We start from the raw sequence: 27,201 nt of genomic DNA, 5'->3' as shown, positions 1-27,201 counted from the left end.
TGGAGACAACCTGTGTCATGGATTGGAAGACTTAATATTGTTAAGATGTTAACACTATCCAAAGCAATCTACAGATTTAATGCAATCTCTATCAAAATTACAATTGGGTTTTTGGCCAAGGTAGAAAACTCCATCTAAACTTTATATGGAATCTCAAGGGACCCTGAATAGCCAAAACAATCTTGAAATGGAAAAACAAAGTTGTAGGATTTGCGTTGCACGTGCTGATTTCAAATTTAATACAGAGCTACAGTAATCAAAACAGTGTGGTATTGCCATAAAGACAAACATATAGACCAATGGAATAGACTAGAAAGCCCACAAATAAATGCCAGTGTATAGAATCAAATTATTTTTGACAAGCGTGCCAAGACCATTCAGTGGGGAAAGAAAAATTCTTTCCCAAATGGTGCTGGGAAAACTGGATATCCACAGGTCAAATCATGAAGTTGGACCCTTTCCTAACACCATATACAAAAATTAATGCAAAATGGATCAAAGCCCTAAACATAAGGGCTGAAACTATAAAACTCTTAGAAGAAAACATTGGAAAAAAACTTTATGACATTGCATTTGTCAATGATTTCTTACATATGACACCAAAGGCACAGGCAACAAAAGAAAAAAATAGACAAATTGGACTTTACCCAAATGAAAAACTTTGGTGCATCAAAAGACACTATCATCAGAGTAAAAAGGCAACCCATATAATAGAAGAAAATATTTACAAATCACAAAGCTAAGAGGGATTAATATCTGAAATACATAAAGAACTCCTAAAACTCAACAACAATAAAAACAGCTCAATACAAAAATGGGCCAAGGACTTGAGTAGACATTTCTCCAAAGAAGATGTATATGAATGGCCAATAAGCACATGAAAAGATGCTCAACATCACTGATCATTAGGGAAATACAAATCAAAACCACAATGAGATACCACTTCATACCCTAATGGTGGCTACCATCAAAAATAAAGAAAATCGGGGCTTCCCTGGTGGCACAGTGGTTGGGAGTCTGCCTGCCGATGCAGGGGACATGGGTTCATACCCCGGTCGCGGCTAGGCCCGTGAGCCATGGCCGCTGAGCCTGCGCATCCGGAGCCTGTGCTCCACACGGGAGAGGCCACAACAGTGAGAGGCCCATGTACCGCAAAAAAAAAATAAAGAAAATCAGTATTAGCATGGATGTGGAGAAATTGGAACCCTTTTACATTGCTGGTAGGAATGTAAAATGGACAACTGCTGTGGAAAGCAGTGTGACAAAGGTGGAAGCAACCCAAATGTCCACTGATGGATGAATGGATAAAGAAAATGTAGTATACATATACAGTGAAATACAGTATAAATATCCAGCCTTAAAAAGAAAGGAAATTCTGGGGCTTCCCTAGCGGCACAGTGGTTGAGAGTCCGCCTAACGATGCAGGGGACACGGGTTCGTGCCCCAGTCCGAGAAGATCCCACATGCCGCGGAGCAGCTGGGCCCGTGAGCCATGGCCGCTGGGCCTGCGTGTCCAGAGCCTGTGCTCCACAACGGGAGAGGCCACAACAGTGAGAGGCCCACGTACCGCAAAAAAAAAAAAAAAAAAAAAAAAAGAAAAGAAAGGAAATTCTGACACATACTACAACAGGAATGAACCTTGAAGACTTTCTACTAAGTGAAATAAGCCAGTCCCAAAAGGACAAATACTGCTGTGCATGTTGGTGGTATAGTGGTGAACATAGCTGCCTTCCAAAAGGACAAATACTATATGATTCCACTTATACAGGTACCTAGAATTGTCAAATTCTTAAAGAAGAAAATAGAATGGTGATGACCAGGGGCTGAAGGGAGGGGAGAATGGGGAGTTATTGCTTACTGGGCATGGAGTTTTATTTGGAGAAGATGGAAAATTTCTGGAGATGGATAGTGGTGATGATTGAGCAACTAAATGGTTAATGCCACTGAAGTGTACACTTAAAAATGGTTAATATGATAAATTTTATGTTAAGCAGATATTACAACAATTTTTGAGAAAGATATAATGGGGGAGGGGGAAGAAATGATGGGATGCAAATATGTAAATGTGTAAACGTATGCTACATAGGGAGGCAAAGGCAGAAGTGGCTCTGATTTGAAGTTGTGGCCAACTACATCCTTCAAGAGTCAGTTGGCAGGGATAACCCCCAGCAGCTATTGATAGCTGGTTTCAGAAGCTCCAGCTACAAGCCTGGAGGAGCAGGGTAGAGGGCCATCAGGCCACAGCCAGCTTGGAAACCCTGGTGAAGCACAGGAGTGCTGTTCAGAATTTTGGCACAGAGCTCCATTAGCAGTTGGAATTGCTGCTCATGTTGTGTTCTAAGCCCTTGCAGGTGGTGAGCACCCGTGGGGAGGACTGGCCTTGGTGGTCCTTTCCTCTCCATGGCAGGTATTGTGCTGAGTGCTTTGTGCACTTAATCTTACCGGTTCCTCTTCATAAACTAAAGAGGAGGGATTCTTTTCCCTGTTCTCTGTGCACAAAGGCACTTTTCAGGGCCGTTTTCTAGGAGTGTCTTTCCCTCTGTCCCCTCGGTCAAGCCTGGCCCGGTGCCCACCCAGGAAAGAAGGCTGGAGAGAACATCTCCTCTCCAGTCCCCAAGACATGTTGCACTGACCAGCCACACACATTCCTTCCATAGGGTCTTTGGATTTCCATTTTTGGCAGCTTTTTTATGCTGGGCCAGCAGAATGAGGGTTGTAGACTGGCCACCCAGGAGCCAGAGATGTCGTTTCTAAATGTGCTTTCGTCATACAGTGTGGTCCCCGCTGTGGCTTTTTTAAAAAAACAAATTTAATTAAAATCAAAATACAAAATGTCAGGAATTCTGGGCTCTCTTAAACCTGGAAGGTCTGAGCACGTGGTCAGCCCTCAGGGAGCCCAGCGGAGCTGTGTTTTCTCGTGCCCACAGCTCTGGCCACTCTCTACCAGCCTCACCTGCAGGGTGGCTTGCTGGGGGTCCTCTCCCTGCATCTGCCAGTCTTCCTGCAGATCAGATCCATGCAATGCAGGCTCGCTGCCTACCCCTCATAACTGTCATGGGAGTCCCAGCACCTCCACATGCGGGGCCTGGAGACTTAAACACGGGGATCCATATATACGCCTGAGGGGCAGGGACTAAGCAGGGGAATAGGAGACATGGGCAGAGAAACTGAGGCAGGAGCACAAGCCTAGGTTGGGGGGAAACTGTGACTCAGAAGCCACCCCTGCCCCTCCCAGGCCTGGCCTGCAGCAGGTCAGGCCTGCTTAGGTCAGGTCCCCCCACAACAACCAAGTGCATTTTCCAGGGCAGTGCGTCTGATTGGCCCAGGCTGGGCTGGTTCCCGCCCCTTGGCCAAGTGAGGGTGGGCCTCCCTGGTAGTCCCACCAGGACTGTCAGTATTCATCAGAGGGTGTGGTTACTCCCCAAAGCAAAACTCCTGTGTTTGTAGCCAGAAGGAAAGGAGATGGAGGCCAAGAAAGCAGACCCAGCCAATGGAGGTGCCAAGAGGGGTGGATTTGGAGCTCAGGTCTGGGCTGGGAAGGAGATGTGGCACCTGGAAGAGGAGGTCTTCTGTGCACCTGGGCCCACAGGCCAAAGTTAATACCTGGAAGGGATGGCCTGTCCCCGTAGGGGCCACTGTGACCCCGGGCCAACCAGCATGGGCTTTTTCTCTCCTCGTGTTTTGGGCACTGCTAGTCACACCTCAAGTGTCTGACCGAGTCCCTCTGACACTGTGGCCTGGGGATACCAGCATCAGTGCCCAGGTGGGCTGATGGTCAGGAAGAGGGCCTGGAGTTCAGACTCACCTGTGCTCAAGTCCCAGCTCTTCCATGTACTCAGCATGAGAGCTGGGTACCTGCCTTTCCCACTCTGAGCCTCAGTTTCCTCATCGGTAAGATGGGAGGCCTAAGGGATGAGATGGGGCGTCAGGCAGGGAAGATTGGCCTTCCCAGGTCAGGACTGCAGGCTTCTCCCCAGCTTCCCTCCCACAGACTCCAATACTTGAATGCCTGGTGTGTTGGCCACACCTCATCATCCCTTTTTGCACTGTTCAATTTCAGGCTTCACTGCCTCTCACCTGCACCACTGAGTCACTTGAATGCCACGTATCTTGACCGAGCACCCACTGTGCGTGTGTGTCAGGGAGCCGGGCCCTAGAGTGCAGCAGTGGGCGAGCCAGCCTCCTCCTGGAGAGAACACAATGCCAGGAGACCAAGGCCAGTGTGAAGTCTGGGGGATTGGGGAGGCCCAGGGGTCACAGGGGTCAGGAGGCATGCCAGGCAAGCAGGTGCAGCGTGTTCGAAGGTGTGGTGTGTGGTTAGTCCTGGGGTAAAGGGGCCCTCACCTGGACACATCAGAAAGTGGACTTTGCATTCAAACCATGGCTGGGCCACTGTTGGTTGCGTCCCCTCAGGGGGTCACGGGCTGAGCATGCCCGCGATCCCACCACCCGCCATAGCCCTGGGATGTGTTCAGGTGTTCTGGGGGCCTTTCGTCTTCTCAGCTATGTTTGATGACTGAGCTCGACCTTCATTCAGCTTGAATGGATAGCACCAAGACAATAGCATACATCGGGGCAAAGGGGGCATGCACATCAATGAAGCATTTTTTCAGTGTTCCATTGTAATTTTATTCATTGGAATAATATTGCTTGTATCGTGTCATATGTGCAGTTTCCTCTCCTCCCATTTTCACTTCGTTACATCATAACCATTTCTATGTTATCACTGAGTCCTCATAACTGTCATTTCAACGGCAACAGAAACTCCACTAATGGGTATGTTCTCCTTCTGTTCATCATCTGTGGCGTTCTGCATTTTGTTCACTGCTTATAATTAACACCAAACCAAACTCCTTTCCAAAACTTTTCCTCTTTAGATTATTTTCTTGGGATAAATTTCCAAGGATTTGATTAAGGTGAAAGAACACTCTCAAACATAAGGCTCTTTGCACATCGAGTCAAATCTTGTCCAATTCAAAGGGGCTGTGACAGTGTAGAGCCCTGCCCAGCAGTGTTTAAAGGGCTGTTCCAACATGCCAGACAGCACTGGTTGTTTTGTTGTCTTGTTCATTTAGTGGGTATAAAGCAGACACCTACTGGAGTCATACCATGCACTTGTCTACACACACACACACACACACACACACACACACAGAGAGAGAGAGAGAGAGAGAGAGAGAGAGAGAGAGAGAGTCCCAGGCCCCGAGGCAAAGCAAAGAGAGATAACTTGAAACAGCTCTTTAGATGGGGCACAGACGGAGTAGCCCGCCAGCCCGCTCGGGACCTCTGTGCCGGCCCTGTACTCCCAGCTGCTGCTCATGTACACCATGCAGGCTGTGTGCTTAGAAGCACACATTGGGGAACTACTGGTGATTCCAAGGATTCTCAAGGGAAATTGTGACAATAAACAATTTTCCCAGCATCACTGGCTTCTTTTAAAATTGTGGTAAAATACACATAACATGAAATTTACGATCTTAACCATTTTTAAGTGTGCAGTTCAATTGCATTAAATACATTCACATTGTTGTGCAACCACCACCAGCATCCATCTCCAGAATTCTTTTTATCTTGCAGCACTGAAGCTCTCTGTGAATAAAAGTAACTCCCCATGCACCTCCTGCCCTGGGAGCCACCTTCTACTGTCTGTCTCTATGAACTTGACTACTCCAGGAGCTGCATGTAAGAGGAATCATACAGATTGGTCCTTTTGTGTCTGGCTTATTTCACTCAGCATTAGAGTCCTCAAGTTTCACCCACGTGGTAGCACATGTCAGAATGTCCTTCCTTTTTAAGGCTGAATAATAGCCCGTCGTGTGTATCCATCACATTTTGTTATCCATTCATCTGTTGATGGACAGTTGAGTTGGCTTTTAAAAATTACCCCGATAGCTAGTGGGAAGCAGCCGCATAGCACAGGGAGATCAGCTCCATGCTTTGTTACCACCTAGAGGGGTGGGATAGGGAGGGTGGGAGGGAGATGCAAGAGGAAGGAGATATGGGGATATATGGATATGTATAGCTTATTCACTTTGTTATAAAGCAGAAACTAACACACCATTGTAAAGCAATTATACTCCAATAAAGATGTTAAAAAAAAATTACCGTTGGACATCCAAACAATGGATTACTGTGGGACAGTTAAAAAATAAAAAGCATGAACGTGCTCTGTCCTGCCATGGGAAGATTTTCAAAATGTACTGTTAGTGAAAAGAGCACAGGAGAGTGTGTGCAATACACTACTTTTTGTGTAATAAAGAAAGGGGGGAATATATATATTTATATTTTCTTGTCCTTGTATACAGAAGGACAGAAAAATAGGTAAGAAATTAATAAAAGCAGTTACTATGGGATAGGGTGAATGGGGGCCACTTCCGCAGCCCGTCTGTGTTCCCAGTAGGCTGGAGCCCCTGCTCAAGGGAGGAGGATGACGTCTGTGCCAGCGCACCTTCGGGGAGGGGTGAGAGGAATGTCAGGGCACTACTGTGGCTCTGACCGCACCCACCCTATCTCAAAGGAATACCCAGATGCAGGAAGTCATCATCCCCTCTCCCCTTGCCTGGGCACACCCTTCAGAGCCTCAGTGGTACAGTCTCTCTGCATGCCTTGGCTTGCTTATGTCTGCCTCCCCAACCCCTTGCCAGCTCTGAGAGGTCCTGTCCGTCTGCAGCCACTCCATGCATGCACGCATGAATGCACGCATGAATCAGCAACTGCAGGAGACACCAGAGACTGCAGCAGGGGGCCAAGCCCATCCATTCACTGATAATCGGGCCAGAGCCCAGCTGGCAACAGGATGGGTGCTTGGAGGTGGGAGGGCAACATCAGCCACCCATCTGCTCTCTGGGCATCCCTGTGAGTCATAATGGTTCTGGCCCCCAGCTCCACGCAACCCCTGACCTCCAGTGGAAACTTGCTGCTTCGGAACAGAGCTGGGTCCAAGCCCTCCCCGCTTCCTCGTGTGTCCGGCCCCCCACACCCGGCCCCCAGTACCAGGCCAGACCTGAGGTGCTCTGGATGCTTCCCAGCTCACCTCTTGAAGTTGTGGCATCCTGGCTTCCCCAGAAAGGCCCCTCTGCAGACCCTCTCACATTGTCTGATGGACCACCCTGAGCTACAGAGAGGTTTCCAGAATCGCCTCCACCTCCGCTACTGGCTCATCTTTGAGAAAACTGGGATCTGGGACAGGCTACAGGGAGGAGGTGCCAGGTGTCTGGCAGGAGAGAGCGGACCTTCCTGGCCTCAAGAGCTTTCTGTCTAGTGGAACTGGGCTCTGGTTCTGGGCTCTGGGTGTGCGGCAGAGGCAGCGCTCACCCCAGAGTTAACCACCATTCCCTGCAGGGCAGCCCCCGTGTGCCCTCATGTGCAGCAGCTTTCCCACTGGGATGGACAGGAGACAATTTTGTGAAATTTTAGTTTCATCAACTGAAAATTGAACACTTACAACTTTGCTGGAAAGGTGAAATAAAGCTGTGGCTGTCCCTAGGGCTGGGACTGTCCAGGCCGCTGTTCAGACTGGTTCCCGCACCCTCCCTGCACCGTAACCCAGTCGCTGCACGCCCTAGGGACAGCCCTCTGCAGGGCTGCTTCTGATCCCCAACATCAGCTTGGACTCTCCAAGTCCCTCTGTCTTTACTTTCAGGGCCAGGTCACCAGCGGGCAGGAGAAGTCAGAAACAGGCTGGGGCCAGGGTCTGCCATGGGGGCAGCAGGGGTGAGGTGAGAGGGGCAGTGGGGAGGCTGCTCCCTGTAAGGTCCCTGTGGTGAGCCTGCAGGACTCCACAGTTAAGGCTGCGGGGGCTGCTTGAATGTATGGAGAGATGGTTACGTATGGGAGCTGGTTAAACGTATGGGAGATGGTTAAACAGTCACAGGCTTGGCCAGGACTCGCTGCTACAAGTGCCCCAAAGGCTTCGTTCAGGAAGACTGGCCAACAGGCATATGTGCAGAGCCCGAGGGAGGAAGCACTGTCCAGTGCACACTCGTGGATGGGTGCCTGCTGCAGGCCAGGACCTTGACTCAGTGCTGGGTCAGAAGATATGTGTGCTGTGGCCCCACCTGGAGGAGGTCTGGCTGGAGACCTTTCTCTATACCAGGCACCAGCAGCACCCCAAGCACTCCACAGTGCTAACAGGGAGAATCTGCTGATGCCCACCGGAAGTCAGGCCCAGCCTTGACGGGTTGCTGCAGGGAAACAGGGAAGGTCCCACCTAGGGGGAGTCACTTCAGCCACGTGCAGAGGGATGGAGGATTGAAGATGGTGGGAGAGCCTTCCTGCAAGGGGGGAATAGCGGGACAGGTCAGTGGGTCCTAATCACAAAGAGCCCGGACCGTCATTTGGCTGCACCTGAGAGAAACTCAAACCGACTCATGTGATGGAGCAGTCCACAGAGCAGCTTCGGGCACAGCAGGATCCAGGGCCTCACCCACGGAACTCAGGAATGTGCTCGCTTTCCTGGCTCCTTGAGGGACAGGATGGTTCCAACCGTGCCATTCCACTGCTCAGGGACCCAGGGGAAAGAGCTTTCAAGTGCCACAGAAGTTCTAGGATTGCATCTGAGCCCTCTAGTTTGGATCAGGTCCACCCCCGACTCATTCTTGTGGCCAGCAGCAGGGCAAATACGTTGATTGTCTAAGCCTGGTCAAAAACAACCTTCACTGCGAGTAGGAGTGGATACTGGAAACAGTCAGTCCCTAAATGACTAGGAATGATAATGGAAAAGAGATGATTCCTGGGGATGCAGTGGCTATGGGGTGGGGGGATCCCTCCCTGGCAGCCCTCCCAGGAGGTGATCACTGGGCTCAGGTGGGCACAGAAGAGCCTATGGGAGGCAGGGCCTGCCCAGCCAGGATCCCAGGGGACCAGCAGGTCCAAATGCCCCTTGCCATTGCAGGTAGGCATGCCCCGGACACTGAGCACCTCCGACATGGTCACTCCAGGCAGCCTCGGCCCACCCCACCCTGAGCCCACGGATGGTGAGCAGGCCGGGCAGCCCCTCCTGGATGGAGCTCCATCCTCAGCCTCCCTGGACACGCTGATCGAGCAGCTGGTGCCCAAAGCTGACTACTACCCTGAGGTGGGTGATCCACCCAGTGGGGAGGAGGGGTAGCAGACTGGGCTCTCTTCCACCAGGCATGGGGGAGACAGCAGAGCTGGGGCTGGCTGGGCCTGGGGGTGGAGTAGGCTGGGAGGCACGTCCTTCCATGCCCTTGTGAGCACATGCTGCCTTTCTCCCGTATCCCCCCAGAAAGCCTACATCTTTACCTTCCTGCTGAGCTCCCGCCTCTTCATCGAGCCCCAGGAGCTCCTGGCCCGGGTCTGCCACTTGTGCATCGAGCAGCAGCAGCTGGACAAGCCAGTGCTGGACAAGGTGAGAGGCAGGGCAGGGCTGGGGGCCTCCGAGTGTACTGGGTCTCCCCTGACATGCACTTGTGAATCAACCTCTTGGAGAGGCAGCAATTGCTCCCGTTCTCCTGACAAGGAGCCCACAGGGGTTTCTGACTTGTCTGAAGCCCAGAGCCAGAAGGGACAGAGTCAGAACCTTTAACCCCAGTGCTGTTTTCCAATGCCCTAGGGGAGCCTTGAGCTCACACAGCCCAAACCTGGGCCCCCAGAGCCCCATGAGTAGATCCCCATCTGTGGCCTGGGATGGCCCTGCCGTGCCTGTTGGTCTCCCTGCCCCCGGCACCCTCTGTTCCACCCTTTCTTCTTCTGCGGGTCCACTGTTGGCTCAGCCTTCCCTCGGTTCCCCATATCCTTTCCTCTGTCCCTCGCCATATCCCATGGGCTACAACTGTCTATTTATACATGTGTCAGTAGGGTTCCGCTGTCCAGTGATAGAAACCCAGTTTCAACGGGCCTAAGGCAAAGGGACTTTACTGGCTCATATAACTGCAAAGTCTCAAGCTACCACTGGCTCCAGGGACTAAAGCACCATTAAAACGTGGTCTTTCTCCCTAAGACCCCTTGCTTTGTTTACCTCTGGCCAGCCTCACTCTGGCTCAGGCAGGTTCTCTGTATGGTCTGATGGCCTCTGCGGCTCCAGGGTCATGGTCTACCCTTCCCAATCCTGTGGAAAGAGGAGCCTGATAAATAAAAGTCCCGATCTCATTGGCTTAGCTTAGGCCACATGCCCCTCTGTGAGCCAATCACAGTGCATGATGGGGGTGTGCCATGCCCTGATTGGCCAGCACTGATCTGGGCACACTCCTGGAGCCCTGGGTCAGGATCAGCTGGGAAGGATGGAGAGGGAGACCCCACAGGAAAACAGATGCTGTCACCACAGAAAGGGAGATGGGACGACTGGCAGTTACAAACAAGAGATGACCCCCATTCCAAATGTGTGTCTGTCCCCCTCTGCTTTGCTGTGGTCAGCCCCCATCCCCATGTCCCGTCTCTGTCTCCTGGCACAAAGTAGGCACGAGGCCCACCCCGCCTCGGCCATTGCTGCTGCCCCTCGGACAGCCCAGACGCGCAGTGAGTAGCTGAGACAGAGGCTGCTGTGACCCCCACCTCCCAAGCAACCCTCACCAAATGCAGACGACCCTCGGATTGCCTTGCAGGCCCAGGTCCGGAAGTTTGGCCCCAAACTGCTCCAGTTGTTGGCCGAGTGGACAGAGACGTTCCCTCGGGACTTCCAGGAGGAGTCGACCGTCAGTCACCTGAAGGATGTGGTGGGCCGCATCGCCCCCTGTGACGAGGTGGGCGAGCCAAGCGGGATTCTCTTCACCTTGTCTACACCCTCACACCCCAGATCTGAGCCTGTTCCTGGGATGGCCTCAGGGTCCTCATCTCCCCACCAGCACACTGCAGCCCCTCTAAAATCAGCCCCTTTCTGCCCCATCAGAGAATCAGGCACTGCAGAGCTGGCAGGGAGAGCAGGCCTCTGGTTCCAGGCCTGGTCTCTTGACCTTTCTCCTGTCCTGCTCTCATCAGTGGCATCAGATGGCAAGTGAAGGGCTCTTGTGACTGCGTGGTCGGGCCATAGGTCAATGACCCATTAGGCTGGCCTGGCAGAACCCTCTTCCCCAGTAGCTTGGGAGGCAGCCAGTGTATTGGGCATCTGGTGCCTCTGCGCCCCACACCCTGCCCTGCTCTCCCAGCTGCATTACTCTGGGGAAGGCACTTAAAGGTGAAAGAGGAACAAAACTCCCTACTCCCTACCTCCCAGGATTAGGGTGAGAACACTGAGGGGGAGTGCATGTTGCTTGCCTTGGGAGGAGACTGAATGTGGCAAGCTGACAGCTAGTGACATGCCCCACAGTGGGTCTGAACACAGAGCCAGCCAGAGCCAAAGGAGAACTGCCAAGGCAGGCTGGGCACCAGGAAGCGGTAAAGTCCAAGGCCTAACTGAGGCTCAGAAAGGGATGCCCTGCCCTGAGGTCATTTCACATAGCCAGCAAGTTAGTTGTTATGAGAGCTCAGTGAGATGAGGGTCATCTCCTCCTCCTCCTTTGCATCCCCTGATCCATCTGGGGATTATAACACTTGGCTTAGGTTGCAGCAGAAAGGAGACTCAGGGAAGGCTCAATGACTGGATGGATCAGGAGGATGAAGCAGGAAGGGGAGATGCTGACTGACCGGCTTGGTACATAGTTGGCTACTTTGATGGATGAGTCGAGGGGGAAAGAAAGATGTTTGGGAAGTTGGGTAGGCAGGGAGATTTATGGGCTAAGTGGATGTGGAGAGATTGATGGAAAGAAGTGGAGGAGAAAGGTAGAAATGATAGCTAGATGAGTGGGTAGATGGATGACTAGATGGATGGGAGGGTGAGTGAATGGGTAGGTGGATGGGTGTGTGTGGGTATGGGTGGGTGGGTGAGAACATGGATGGGAAGGTGGGTGGGTGGATGGATGGATGGATGGATGGATGGACGGATGGTGGATGGATGGATGGGTGGGTGAGCGGATGGACGGTGGATGTATGTATGAATGGATGGATGGTGGATTGATGGTGATGGATGGATGGATGAATGGTGGATGGATGTATGAATGGATGGATGAGGGCAAATGTTAGACTGGAGGGAGGAAGGATAGATAAGTGAATTGATGGATCTGTGGGTGGGTGAATGTATAAAAGGGGAGGTGGGTGGGAAATAGATGGTTGCAGGGACGGTAGATGGATGGATGGATGGATGGATGGATGGATGGATGGATGGATGGATGGAGCAGAGGGTATGTAGTGAGATGAGAGCCCAGTCCTCTGCTTTATCTCTCTCCCCTGCCACAGTAGGCCTTCAAGCAGGTGAGGTCTAAGCCATTGACAAGATGGATTATCTGCCCTTATCAGGCCTGCCTCTGCCATTGGCAGAGCAATTTCAGAGGCAGACCCTGCCATTCTGGCCACCGTGGTGTGGGATGGGTGTAAGTCCTGGGCTTGTTTCCTTGAGAAGCAGTGCCTCGTCACTGAGCCCTCAAAAAATCTGTCAAGACTGTGCTGGGAAATCTTTTCTAACTACCCAGTAGATGAAAATAAGATACAGCCAAGACCTATGAATGGGCTATAGAAAGCAGTCATCCACCAGGTGTGGATTTTCAAAGCAGAAATAACTCATTCGGGGCATTTCTCATTCCTTCCCTCGGAATCCAATTAGGTGTGCTGAGTGGTGAGAACTGGACCTGGGATTCCCTAGTCTCCATGCCACCCACCCAGGCTCAGGCCAGGGGTGACCCATGTGTCTTTGTAATCCCTAAGTTTCCCTTCCCCAGAAAGCACCTGCTCCAAGGGGATGTCCTGTAGGTGCTGGTTTCCCTCCCCTGGATGCTGTGGGTGGACTGCAGGCTGCTCCCCTCCCAGCACAGGCACAGTCTCAGCTGGGAAAGGAGCTGGTGAGCCCTGAACCAAACTGATGAGGCAGGGCCCACAGGACTCAGAACATGAGGTCAGGGTCAGACCTTCTGAGCTCAGATCCCAGCTCAGAAACCACAGCTATGTGACTTTGGGCAAGGTGCTTCCCCTCTCTGAACTTCAGTTTCTTCATCAGTCAAACAGAGACGATAACTGCTCCCACCACACAGGTCTGCGGCAAAGGCCCTGAAGTCACGTGTGCTCGTATTTCAGCACTTGGTAAATGTGAGCTATGATGAGGAACAAATTCTTTCCAAAGTTCAGGCACATGGGGATTATTTTTAACTTTTTTGAAACTTTTGTTATGGAACATTTCAAACATATACAAACATAGATAATAGTAACCATGAACTCCTGTGTGCTCATAGCCTAGCTTCAACAATTATCAACATTTTGCCAAACTTGTTTCTTCTATCCCCTCACACACTTCCCCTCCCTCCAAATTATGTTTTTAAATCATAGGCATTATATCTTTTGCTCCAAAAACATTTCAGAATCATCTTGTAAAAGATTTCTTACACAGAGATAGGATCAAGATAGGATGATATAAAGTGTTGTGCATAATACAATGAGATGAACACAGTGTTTTCAGAACTGCGTGTCTTTGGGCAAGTTACTTAACCTCTCTGGACCTTAAATTAATTTCTGTAAGAGGGAAGATGATAAGCCCTCCCTCAAAGGGCTGTGAGGAGAACAATGCTGCTCAGGAACGTGGAGGAGGTGGTACAGGGCCAGGAAGGAGTGGGGCTTCCCCATCAAAGTGGCTGTGAAAGGTGACACCTTTCTCTTTCTTCCTGCCCCCCTGCCATTTCCTGGAAGCCTCATGTCCTCACTGTGCTCCCCACCACCTCTCAGTAACCGGGAACAAGGGGCTGGAGCGTCTCTGGGAAGGCCATTCTCTATGACTGTGGGTTCTGTGCTGCTCCAGTCCACCCTCGGCTCCCATCCTGGTAGGTTGGGCTCAGCAGTTACAACTCAGGAAGACCAATGCCGAGGCTGAGAGAGACTGGGGGATCACAGGAAGGCATAGAGGGTCACAGCCCTGGTGAGGGAGACAGGACAGGAGGACAGCAGTGCCTTGGCCACACCCACTGGGCTGGCCAGAGGAGGCTGACTGTACGGGCAGCCTTCCTCGCTCTGGCCTTGCTCTCCCACTCACATGGCTGTCTACTACCTCCCGCCAAGGGCAAAGGTGGTGGACAGCTGACTCAGAGAACGAGCTGGCAGTGGGTGCAGAACTCCTGCCTGTGCAGGTGGGCTAAGCCCATTGGACATCAGCCGCAGGCTGGCTCAGGTGGGAGCTTTCAGGAACTTCAGAAAACAAGGGCCCGTACTCGTCTGGATAGAAATGGATCCTAATCACGAAACGCTCAGTCCAAGAGAACTTGGAGGCACCTGGAGAGCCATGGCCACCACCCAGGCCACGCTTGGATGGCGACCTCTACACTCACACTCGGCTCCGTGCATGCAGCAGGCAGCTCTGTGAGAATGACAGAGAAAACAGCCCAGTCCCCATCCTCCCAGCTCACAGGCGAGCCACTGGGGGAGAGCTGAGCCATGCTGGGTGCACCCCGGCTCTCGAATGTGGGCTCCTGACAGTGACAAGGAACACACTGGCATTCTCAGCGGTAGGTCCCTGGGCCTGCCCAGATTCACTGAGATCTCCCAGACGGTGTCCACAAGGTGTAGAAATCAGTGAGAGAATGAGAGGAGGTCAAAGAGAAGGTCAAATACCTTCCCCACATTCAGAGGGGGAACAGAAGATTCAGGAAAAAATCAACACATAAGCTTGAGGTTAACACTAAAGGAAAATTTTTAAATGAATTAGCACGCAAGCAATGGCAATTGTTTGGAGTGAATATTGGTTCAATAGAAACAAGTACTGCTAAATTGTCTGCATATTTTTAAAGATAGGGCCAGTGCCTGGTTCTATCAAACTGTAGCCACAGATGCACTGCATCCTTGACTTCAGTAGAGCTCTGAAGTCTGCCTTGGAGAGGCTGACTGTCTAGAAGCAGGTGAAGGCCAGTTTTATCTAATCAGCAAATATGTGTGGGCCCCTCCTGTTCATGCTGGGGACCAGCAAAGAGTGACCCAGTGTTGCCTTCATGGAGCTGGTACTCCAGTGAGAGGCTTGGACAAGGGCTCTGAAGGAAGGGCATGGAGCTTGGAGGGAGAAGGCTGTACAGGTCCTGCCTGGGTCATGGGGCAGGAGGGACAAGGGGTCAAAGGGATTGGGGAGTGGTCTGTGTCTGGAGCACAGAAAAGAGGAGCAAGGGCTACATGGAGGCCATTGAGCATGCCCAGAGCTGACCTCAGGGCCTCCAAGCCATGTCAGGCTTTTTGTCTTTGCAAAAGCAGGGAGGCAATTTAGGGAAGAAGCATGCAGTGGTCAAATGTGCATTTTGAACAGAACACTCTTGCTACAGGGTGGAATGGAGAGAGGCTGGCGTGAATGCATGGGGCCCACTGAGGAGGCCACTGCAGCCACCAGGGAAATGACTATGGCCTGGACCACATACACTGTGGTGGATGACAAGCATGGAAATGGAAGAAGACAAAATCAAGAGGGTTGGTGATGGCCTGGAGGGCCTGAGGGAGAAGGTGGTTTGAGGATGGCTCCACGTCCAGGTGCCTGATGCCAGTGCTCCGTTCAGCAGACAGGGATGCAGGTGGAAGAGGCAGGCCTGGGGAGGAGAGCATGACTTCTTGCATGCACCAGGTCCAGGTGGCCCCTTGCCCACATGGCTCTGGAGATCAGAGGAGAAGGTTGTCTGCACACGAATACTAAACGACACTCTGCACATGAACCAGAAAACCCAAGAATGAAGTACAGAGGATGGTGAAGAGAGGAATAGACAGAGGCAGGAGGAACCCAGCATGCAATCACAGTGCAGACAGACAAGCCTACAAACAGCCCAATGCAGGAGAAACTGGGGAGCTGAGGCAGATGCTGCCTGAGAAACAGCCCCTGGCTTTCATGACAGGAGGTCCTTGGTGCCAGTGAGAGTTAGTCTGGTGACAGGAGAGGAGGCAGATGGGATGGTGGAGGGTTGAGTGGGAAATGCGGGATCTCAACAGCCAGTGTAGCCACCTCTGGGCTGGGTAGCAGAGAGAGGTGGGGGGCTGGTGGAGGTGTTGGGAATCACCAGTGACTGTGTCACCGGGGCTGGCTCTGACTGGACCTAACTCACCATCTTCCTGGCACTCAAATGAAGACCTGGGAGGCAGCATGGGTGCTGACCACACTTTTGGATACAGCAAAGCTGAGACGGATTGTTCCTTCCACTGGCAACAAAGGGAAGACTTGGACCTCAGTTTACCCACACACTGCCCAGCTAACCCATGGGTGCCTTCTGGGTCTGCCCCCCACGGCTCTGGGAGTTAGGGTTAGTGTTAGGGTTTGGGCTTAGGTTCGGGTTTCCTGTGTCCTGAGGGCTCTACCACAGCTGCCCTGGCCACTCCACAGAGAAGCACTTTCATAAGGGGCTGGGATGCCACCTCCATCACCAGAGCTCTGGGCACCAACAATGCTGGACCTCAGTGCTCCTTTGAGCCCCATCAGAGACTTGAGGAAACACTGAGGTCCCCCAGGCAAGCCCTACACCCTACGCCCCACCTGCAAAATGCCTCTGGGTTTGTGTGCATGAAGAATGTGCACTTTTTCTATCTGAAATTACCTGGTAGTACTGACTAGCCACAACCTTCTTCTGAGGCCTCTGGGACCAGGCCCCGCTGGGAACCTGTCTTCCTGACACCTTGTTGTTGGCAGGAGTCCAGGCCCCAGATGCCCACTGCCACTCCCAGGCCAGGTCCTGGCTCAAGGGGGTTGAATCCACCTCTGGGGGAGCCATTTGCTGACCAGTCGGGAGCCTGTTCTGTGGGCTACTGACCAAACCTTTGGGAATGTGTGGAGCACTTGCTCAGTAAACCCAGCTAGTCTGATGCACCTTCCTTGGAAATAGGGGTCTCTGAGGGGCAATAATCAGTTTCCCCATGGGGTGGGAGGGTGGTCCCTGCACCAAGCCCAGCATCTGAGCTGCATGTTGAGGGGCTCTGTCGGTACAGTAAATGCTTATCAAGTGTCCACTGCATGCCCAGAGCTATGACACAGAGAGGTTAACGCAGACTTCCCTGCCCCTGCCGAGCTGTCATTCTGCAGGGGAGTAAACAACCCCAATCGTCTCTTGCAGTGGTCCCATAAGGAAGTCACACAGGGTGAGCTGGAGACAGAGTGCCAAGGGCAGAGGATGAACAGCAAGGCTGGTCAGGGAAAGCCTCTCTAAGCTAGGCCTGGGAGACAGGAGGGGACCCCCATTGAAGCCAAGCAAAAGACTAGCACCCAGAGCAGGGTCCATTCCACATCTCCCTCCTCTATCCCTCTACCCCCTGGCAGTCCCCACCCCATGCTGCCCCTCTCCCCAGACAGCTGGGGGGGCTTGCACCCAGCCACTCTCCCTAATGTGTGCTCTTCTTGGCTCCCGCTGGTGATCCTGCAGCCTTCTCCCCAGCCAGCCTTGACTGTAGGCCCCAAACCCAGCCTGCCCTGGATTGGGTCCTATTTCAGGGTCGGGGAGGTGCAGGCACACCTAGGAGCAGCCCATCCCTGACAGCTGGGGAGCCTGCCTGCCTCAGCTATTAGATATGCGGAGACAGGTTTCCAGGCCTGAGCACCCTCTCTCTACCCTCCTCCAGGCATACCGAAAGAGGATGCATCAGCTCCTGCAGGCTCTGCACCAGAAGCTGGCAGCTCTGGGCCAGGGGCCGGAAAGCCTGCTGGGCACTGACAAGCCCATCTCCTACAGGAACAAGCCTCCAGCCTCTATCCACAGGGAGCTCCTCAGCATCTGCAGTGACCCCTACACACTGGCTCAGCAGCTGACCCACATAGAGCTGGTGAGCAGGCCCACACCGCCCTCCACTCAGACCCAGAGCCTGGAACACTGAAAATAGTGGGCCACCCCCCAACTCCCCGTCTTGTACCCCACCTGGTCTCAGCCTAACCCAGGGCCTGAGCCCATCACATCAGGGCCACCCAGGCATCTCCAGAGGACCCTGACTCTGGAGCAGTCTCTCACCACACCTGGGGCGAGGAACAGGAAGGCTGGAGGTACCAGCCCTGCCCAACTTTGACCTCTGGCCTGCCTGAGAGTCCAGGCCTGGGACAGAGGAACTAGGTTCAGATCCTGGCTCTGACACCACCTGATGTGTGATCCTCCCACATCCAAGGCCTTCCCCACCCGGGCCTCGGTTTTCCCCATCCAGGACTCACACAGTCACACTGTACCCACCCCAGCTTTCCAGAGAAGTGCAGACAGGCCTTCCTGTGTGTGAAAGGGATGCCCTGGCCTAACCTCCAGTATATTGGGCTCCTTGTAGATGCAGAGGCCAAAGGGGCCTGCCCCAGAGAGAAGGGAAGCTGGGGAGTAGGGTTCTTTTCTTTTAAACCTCCATCGTTTATGGCACCCTTACTGGTTTCCAGGCATTATATTCAAGAGTTATGTGCACTATCTCATCTTCCCACCACCTTACCAGATAGGTGCTATTATTATTGTCTTTTCACAGTTGAGGAAGCTAAAGCCAGAGTGTTTAAGTGACTTGCCAGAAGTCACACAGCAGAAGGGACAGAGCCAGGATTCAATTCTGACCCAGACCCCATGCTCTTAGCCATCAGGCCTACCCTGGAGGGAGCAGGTCATTTCAATTACCCGATTCCGAGCCTGGTTTCCTAGGTATCACACCCTACAAGCACTCCCTATGGAGACATTGACCCCTGCCCCCATGAAATACAGCAGCCCCTGAGCATGGGAAAGGAGGGGCTGCCCCCTTCAAGATGGTGCTAAGCTCTGTGACAACCCAGAACAGGGCTGTAGAGGCCCGGTGAGAAGGGCAGCTGGGCCCATGCCAGGCCCCCAGGGAGCATCCCTTCCCCATACATTTCCCATTTTCCCAACTCCTTTTCTGTCTCTGGTGCAGGAACGGCTACAACACATTGGACCTGAGGAATTTGTCCAGGCTTTTGTGAACAAGGACCCTCTGGCCAGCACAAAGGTAGAAGGCCCTTGGACGGACTGTCCCAGCAGTGACCCCTAGTCACCGGTCCCTCTGGGGGATCCCCGGAGCATCAGCTGAGCCAGCTTCGGAGGGACCAAGGGCAGATGGGCTTGGAGCGGTCGTGCCCACTCCACCCATGCCCCTAGCCCAAGGCCATCACACCCCAGCAGCCCTGAGTCCTGGGGAAGCCTGGGAGGGCGGGATGAGCCTGGCCGGGTCACCCACCCAGCGAGGGCGGAGTGGCGGTCGAGGAGCAGGAGCCCTGGGTGGGTTAGAGGGTAGAGGTTCGCACGGGGCCCGCTCCAAGACCCCATGTGCCCTCCCGGTGCTTTGCGGTGGGCGCTGATGCCCTCTAGCGGCCACCCGGGGTAACGCGGGCTGGTGCCAGCTGCCCAGGGAAGTTAAGGGCATGCTCTTCCCTCTGAAGGTGGAATTTCAGAGCCTGCCCCTCTCTCTCAGAGCCCAACCAGCAGTTAGCCTGGTGCTTATCAAGGAGTTAAATCCGAACCAGAACTGGAATATCCTGTCTTCTGCCCTGGCACCTAATAAAAGAAGAGAAAACTGAATATGCAATTGCATTTCACCTCTCGGATAAGCAAAGATTAAACATGGGTGTGTATGTGCAGGGAAAGGGATCGTCTCATACACGCTGGTAAGGGGTAAAATTGGCACAGCCACTTTGGAGAGCAGCATGGCAATAGCATCAACACTTGAAATATACACTCTGCACCCCAACTTTCCACACCTAACAATTTACCCTGCAGATATACACACACATGTACACAAAGATGTATGCACAAAGATATTTGGGATATCTTTCTGTGCTTTATGACCAAAGGCTGGAAGCAAACTACCTTACCATCCACAGGGACTTGATTAAACATTATAATACATCCATACATAGAATGCTATGCAACTATTAGAATAAGAGTGACTGTAAGAATGGAATAATCACCAAAGGTCCATTGTTGAGAAAAGAAAGTAAAGTGAAGAGCAGTGGCAAAGAGTATGTGACCATCTGTGTAACAACAACAGATAGGAGGGTGCATGATACATATCCCCTTGCACATGCGTGTGGACAATCTCTAGGAATACTGGTTACTCTGGGGAGCCCAGCATGGAGCTGGGAGAAGAGTGGAAAGGAGACTTTGCTACTCTTATTGAGTTGTTTGTTGTTCTGTTTTGTTTTGTTTGGGGGTTTGGCCCTTTCCAAGTATTATTTTTTATTGTGAAATACATCAAGATTGCACGTGACATTTCTTTACCCACTCTACTGTAGATGAACATTTTTGTGTTGCTTCCAGACTCTTGGCTATTGTAGATATTGCTTCTATGAACATTCTTACACATTTCTAATGTATGTGGGTACATTTTTTCTAGGGCACCAGTTCTCAAATGTTTTGGTCTCAAGATGCCTTTTTCACTCTTAAAAATTATGGAGGACCCCAAAGAACTTTTGATTATGTACTAATAATATCTACCGGTATTTATTCTATTAGCCATTAAAGCCAATAACTTTTTAAAATATTTATTTATTCAAAAATCATAACTCATTATATGTTAATGTAAGTTTTATGAACAATAACTCTATTTTCCAAAATAAAAAAAAATTAATGAGAAGAGTGATATTGTTTTACAGTATTTTTACAAATCTCTTTAATGACTGAAAATAGAAGGCAGTTGAATTCTCTTAATCTACTTCTGCATTCAATCTCTTGACCTAACATTATTTGAGTTGAAAATCCATCCTCACACAAATATGTAGTTGGAAAAGAGAGGCATATATTACAGCCTTTTCAGATAATTGTGAATATTCTTCTTTGATAGTACACTAAAACTCATCAAGGGGTAATTTTTTAACATCAGCTGCAATTTGGAATCTGAAAATAAACTCTATCACTTTAAAATTCATTGGTCCATCTTGCATCTTGAATGGATCTTTTTGCCCATGCAGGATTTTGTGACATATATTGTCCATTTGGAAAATATGGGTTCACTGAATCAAGCAGACCTTCTGAATGTTGGCATGTTTCATTATATGATATTTTAAAATGATATTCATTATATATATTCACTACTGATATCACCCAAAAAGTTCTTAAGTATTGGGAAGCTGTCACGCTCCACAGGCAGATACATGTTTTATAAGTTCCCAATTTTCTCTTGAAAACTTGAATTTTATCCTTGGCAACGAATACTATCAGTTGTTTTCCTTGAAGTTACAGGCTCATTTTGTTGATTTTCAAGGAAATATCAACCAAATACTGAAGTCTGAGTAACCACAATGGGTCAGTCCTTCTTTCAGGTAAAAATAGTGCTCCATGAGTAAAGTTCAGCTCACAAGTCAGTCACACCAGTGCTTTCCCGCAAGACCACCATCAAAACTCTGTGTGCAGCAGAAGTGCCTATGTCTACAGTCCTCCCTTCGTATCTGTAGGTTCTGCAGCTGCAGATTCCACCAGCCTCAGATCAAAAATATTAGAAAAAATTAAAACTCCAGAAAGTTCTAAATAGCAATACTTGAATTTACTGCTCACCCAAGCAACTATTTACATAGTATTTACATTGTATTAGGTATTATAAGTAATCTAGAGATGATTTAAAGTACACGGGAGGATGTGCATAGGTTTATGCAAATACTACACCATTTTACATATGGAACTTGAGCATCCTCTGATTTTGGTATCTGAGGGGGGAGGTGGAACCATTCCCACCCCAAAGATACCGAGGGACAACTGCACTCCCATTTTGTCACATAGAACATGAAAAAGACATGTACTCAAGGGTTGAGATTTAATAAAACTGAAAAGTTTTTTGTCCTCAAGGACACTCTTAGTCACACTCACTTTTTTTCTTTTACTGTGAGTGTGTGGTAGTGAAGAACACGATGGCCACTGGTGTCATTTGGTGACTCTGTCTCGATTCAGGCTAAGGTGGCAGCAATTTTACCCATCATTCTATTATGCATTGGTACAAATGTCAACATGGTGAAAGGCAATAATCTATGAATATGAAATTAGGTTTGCCCTTGTGGACCCCCTGAAACGGTCTCAGGGACCCCCAGGAGTCCATGAACAACACTTTGAGATGTTGCTCTAATATATACCTACGAAGGGAATCACTGTGTCCGTCACAGGGTGGGCATATGATTAACCTTACCAGATGATGCCAGGTGAGGCTGTATCCATTTACACTGCCAGCAGGGAGTTATTCTTGCTCCACAGCCTCACTGACGCTTGAAATTGTCAGGCTTTTTAATTTTTGTCAAACTGTTAAATGGAGCATCTTTTCATGTGTTTTGGACATTCTTGTTTTCTCATCTATGAAATGCCTGTCCCTGATTTTTGTTCGGTTTTCTATTGGTGATTTGTCTTTTTCTTAAGGATTTTTAAGAGTTTTGAGTGAGTTTTTAAAATGTGTACTAGTTAATTATCCCTTGTCAGTTAGATGTACTGCAAATTTTCTTCTCCTAGTTGGTTGCTTTGCTTTTCATTCTCATTATTGTGTCTTTTAACGAACAAGTATTCTTAATTTCCTCCTTATAAGGAATTTACCTTTCTGGATTATTTTTGCCTCCATATTTTGAAGCTATGCTATTAGGTGCAGACAAATTTAGACTTATGACATATTCTCAATAAATCAAAACTTTTATCTTTATGCAGTTACCCTTTAAACTCTCTTAATGCTTCTTGCCTTGGAGTCCTTTTTTGCCTTAAAGTCTATTTTGTCTAATACTAATATAGCTATGTGATGATAAATATCACATAAATATTTATCACGTGTATTTTTCAATTTTTTTACTTATATCCTTGGGTTTGGGGTGTACCTCTTGAAAATAGCAGAAGGCTGGATTTTTAAAATTACAGTGACTGGTCTATATCAGGGTAATTACTGCTCTAGATGGATTTGTTTTTACTGTCTTCTGTTGTACCTTGTCTTCTTTACCTCTTGTGCTTCTTTTTTTCCTTCTTTCTTTACTTCCTTTGGATTCTCTGGAATTGTAGTACATTTATACAGTGGAATAGTCTACATCAATTTTTAAAATTATGTTTCCAAAGAATATTTTATAGCACATGAAAGGGTTCATGTAGAAAAATGTGGGAATATATATAGAATATAGAGATAGAGATAGAAACATACATACACACATACATACATAAACACATGTGGTTGGTCCTCATTATTCACCTTTATATCCTATAGTCGTTGTGAACACTGAATTAGCAAATACTGAGCCATTACTCCCGGGGAAAACATAGGGTTAGGTTCCTTGCAAGCCTTTCATCACAACATTTTCATCAACCTGTCAATATATAACCTTGATTTATGTGTGTTTCTGTTTAATAAGACCTTATTTAATATATGTTGTTGATTCAATAACATTGAACTCATGGCCAACAGCACTGTGACTCACGTCTGAATGAAGCTTATCTAACACATATTTTTTTCCTTAGGGCACGTCACAACCTTCATATGCTTAGGAACACAAGACAGCATGGCAGTGCTGTGCTTGGGACCACTTTAAACAGTGAAATCACCAAGAAAAAGCACAAAAGTGCCAAAAAAAAAAGACACTAAATAGACTACAAAAAGGACACTTGTTTACAGTATGGGAGCTGAAACCAGAAGTCAGGGCATCAGCTCAACCTCAGCTGGGAACACACAGGTGCATTGGGTGACTCAAATGTTTTGCCACTCTGCACATGTCCACAAATGACCAAGAAGTGACATGAGTGTTATTTGGGGGGGTTACAAATGAAATTTTAGGAAGTAGATTCGCAAACACAAAATCTGTGAATAATGAGGATTAATTATGTGTGTGGGTATATGATATATATATATCATATTAAGTTACGTCTTTAAGTGTATAGAAAAAAAGACTAGAAGGATACATGTCAAATCATGTATTTTTGGATGGTTTTGAGATATTTGTGGATGGTTTTGAGGTTGCGACATTTCCCAGATTGTCTATAATGATCATGGCTGACTTCAAAAAGTTATTCGTGTTCAAAAAGTTATTGACAAAAAGCCTGAGCATGGTCCTTGTGTCTTTCCTAGCCTTGTTTCAGTGACAAGACTAACAACCTGGAAGCTTACGTGAAATGGTTCAACAGATTGTGCTACCTTGTGGCTACTGAGATCTGCATGGTGCGTAGGAAGCCAGGGCCTGACCTGGCATGGCCAAAGGTGGCCAGGGCTTGAGAGGAGCCTTCTTGGGAGGGAACCAGAAGAGCATCATGAGCCTGTCTCCAAGCCCAGGGCCAGGCTGGGCACGCTCTGGGACACCGGGTGTCACCCAGCTTGCCTGTAGTGATATCTCCCCTCTGGGTAGAGCCTGGCAAACCCCCGTCTTAGCTGCCAGGTCAGTGATGCGGTGGATCCTGGCGTGCCAGTGGATCCTGCCTGGCGTGGATCCACCTGCCAGTCACAGAGGGTGTCAGAGAGATGCTTGCTGAGGGAGAGGGGGGCGGGCTCTGCTTCTTCCACCTGTTCCTGGGGCGGACTGGTCTGGCCTGCAGACAAATTCCATTTGGCTCACTCAGGACTTAGAGGTAGAAATAATCTAACCTTTAAGAAGTGGGAGATTGCACTTTAAAGTCCAGGTCTCTGGCTTCTCCTGGAAAGCAGGAAGACCAGGAAACACTGAGCTGGACATGCTCGCCACCAGGTCTCAGCCCCGCCAAGCCAGACCCTGCCCACCCTCTTCCCTTCCTATGGCAGTGGGACCCTCTCCCAAGCCCATTCTCCCACTGTCAGGTGAAGCCCAAGGTCCCCCGTCTCAGGGGAAGATTGGAGGCAGCATATGTGCCAGGGTGGGCTCTCTGGAAGCAGACACTGAGACAGAGCTTGGGGCATAAGGTGTTTATGAGGGGTCTGCGACCGAGAAAGGAGAAGCTTATCTGTGATACCTCAGCCTGAGACAGCGCTTCCTGTCAGAGTGCCCACATCCACCCTAGTAGTTGGCCCTGATCCCCCACCTTGCTCGGTCACCATCACCATCCCCGTGTGGGCTGTCCCATGAAAGGGCAGGACCTCAGGCGGGCAGCTCTCGGAAGGGGTTTTGGATGCACAGCTCCTCAGACACCACAGCAAGCTTCTTGGCAGCAGTAAGGACCACTTCTGCAATTATGGGAGGAGGGCAATCTACGTGGAAAGAACACTGTAGGGTTCCTTGGGCCTTGCCTGCTTCTGACACCGCATCACTGGCCTGGCAGCTAAGACGGGGGTTTGCCTGAGTGAAGCCTGGACAGAGCCCACCCCAGAGTCAGGCAGCGCTTCAGCCTGGGAGAGGACGCAGTTTGGTTCTGACCCATCAGAGAGATCAAAGTCTCACGCACTCGACTCGAGCTGCGGTTGAAATCACAGTCAGTCGACAGAAAGCATTGGTGGGGCTGCTAGGGGACAGAGCCTCGGGGTCACCGTGGGGCCCCCGCACCCCGTGTGAAGTGGAGAAGTTTGGTGCTGGGAAGAGAGGTGAGGGAGTCATGTTTTCTGCTTCTAGGTGTAGGGGTGCTGGAGCTAGGCCTGAGAGGGCAGGAGGACATGTGGGGGCCCCCAGCACCTCCCATGCTGCAGGTGGCTCCTGTGTGGCAACAGGAGTCCCGCCAGCCCCCATCCGGCCCTCCATGGCAATGAGCTCTGTGCTAGCTCCACCCAGGGTGCACTGAGAGCCTCAGTCCCTGGGCTACAAATTGCTTTGGCATCAAGCATCTCAGCTGTGAAATGGGCTTAAAGAAGATTAATGAGGGATAGGACAGGTAAGCAGGGTGTGTGGTCAGGGCAGGGTGGGGACACCTCATCACTGAGGCTCATATGCCCTGTCCCCAGCCGTCCAAGAAGAAACAGAGGGCCCAGGTGATTGAGTTCTTCATCGACGTAGCCCGTGAGTGCTTCAACATCGGCAACTTCAACTCCCTAATGGCCATCATCTGTGAGTGGGCCGGCCAGGCCTGGAGCCCCCAGTGCAAGTGCTCCCAGAGAGGGTGGAGTGGGCACACCCAGGCAGGTGGGGTGCAAGCCACCTGAGCAGGGGGTGGGTGCAGGCTGGGCCCATGTTCCCCCCACCCCACCTCAAAGGTCCTGGGGAGGTGCCCCTTTTGAGGCAAGCCCAGGGCTTTCAGGGTGCTTGATGAGAGCTTGGCAGTGTGTCCCCAGAACCAGGGAAAGCAGGGGCCCAAAGCAGGCCCCTGGTCACAGTATAGGGCCAGTGTGGGACAGGGACTGGGACAGGGGCCCTGCACATACAGAAGCCAGGCCTACCTGTACACAGTGTCCATTAGCACCCACCCACCCTCCATCTGGCAGGCTGAGGCTCCACAAACATCAGCCCTGGTCAGGGTGCAGCCTGAGGGGCTAGGCCAGCTGGGGGCCTCACAGAGGGACTGTGCAGCTCAGAACAGTCCTCCCAGCCTGGCCCTGCCCCCAGCTCAGCCTTCCCTCTTTCAGCTGGCATGAACATGAGCCCTGTCTCAAGACTGAAGAAGACCTGGGCCAAAGTGAAGACAGCCAAGTTTTTCATCCTCGAGGTAAGCAAGGCTGCTGGGCTGCTGGGTGCCACCAGCCATCCCCAGGACACAGTTGCCCAAATGCCTCCCTATCTCCTTCCAGCACCAGATGGACCCAACAGGGAATTTCTGCAACTATAGAACAGCCCTGCGCGGGGCAGCCCACCGCTCCCTGACCGCCCACAGCAGCCGAGAGAAGGTAGGTCAGAGGCTTGCCCAGCCCTCAGAGCCCCTCCCTGCTCCAGACCACCTAGGCCCAGGTGGGGTGGTGACTTGAAGGTCATCTGGTCCAATCCCCTGCCCTTCTGCAGCATCTATAATAAGAGAGTCGTGTCACCTTGCTCGCATGCTTCCAGTATAGGGAACTCACCACCTCCCCAAACAGATCAACCCACCCCCCAGCAGCTCTAACTGGTAGCAAGTGCTGCCTTGTGGGGTTGTGTCAGCCACCTGGGGCTGTCCTCTCCAGAGGACCACACAGAGTAAGGCCATTCCCTCTTCCAGCCACCAGTCCTTCTGAGCCCCAGGCCCCACCTCCCTCTCTCCTCCTGAGTCAGCAGCCCCAGGCCTGCCCTGCCATGCTGTGGTCTCCAGTTCCCTCCCTTCTTGGGTCCCTTTGTTCTCTGAACAGCTCCATTTGTCAGGGTCCCTCTGTTTCAGATCAAATTGTGGTTCCAAGTACATAGGGTCTTACACCTCCTTATCCTAAAGGCAATACCTTCATTGATGTGGCCTCAGATCACATTTATGTTTTTGGAAATGACTAAACCAAAATTCTGTGGCTTCTTGCCACAGA

At 50.8% G+C, this 27,201-nt stretch overlaps 1 protein-coding gene across 4 annotated transcripts in view; it reads left to right on the top strand.

Annotated features, from left to right (window-relative positions):
• RASGEF1C (RasGEF domain family member 1C) overlaps positions 1 to 27,201 on the top strand; it is a 98,101-nt gene that overhangs the window by 56,335 nt on the left and 14,565 nt on the right. For 3 of the 4 annotated variants that reach the window (XM_060006752.1, XM_060006751.1, XM_060006750.1), the window contains 9 exons: positions 8,894 to 9,076; positions 9,248 to 9,370; positions 10,563 to 10,700; positions 17,542 to 17,742; positions 18,823 to 18,897; positions 23,959 to 24,048; positions 25,729 to 25,831; positions 26,347 to 26,426; positions 26,509 to 26,604. In XM_060006752.1, the coding sequence (XP_059862735.1) occupies positions 8,900 to 9,076; positions 9,248 to 9,370; positions 10,563 to 10,700; positions 17,542 to 17,742; positions 18,823 to 18,897; positions 23,959 to 24,048; positions 25,729 to 25,831; positions 26,347 to 26,426; positions 26,509 to 26,604 (1,083 nt within the window). In that variant the 5' untranslated portion in view covers positions 8,894 to 8,899. The remainder of the gene's footprint in view (positions 1 to 8,893; positions 9,077 to 9,247; positions 9,371 to 10,562; positions 10,701 to 17,541; positions 17,743 to 18,822; positions 18,898 to 23,958; positions 24,049 to 25,728; positions 25,832 to 26,346; positions 26,427 to 26,508; positions 26,605 to 27,201) is intronic. The other variant, XM_060006753.1, reaches the window with a different exon arrangement.

The sequence above is a fragment of the Delphinus delphis genome, chromosome 3 (assembly GCF_949987515.2).
Source record: "Delphinus delphis chromosome 3, mDelDel1.2, whole genome shotgun sequence".
Classification (NCBI taxonomy): Eukaryota; Metazoa; Chordata; class Mammalia; order Artiodactyla; family Delphinidae; genus Delphinus; species Delphinus delphis.
This window is presented reverse-complemented; position numbering and strand designations above follow the sequence as displayed.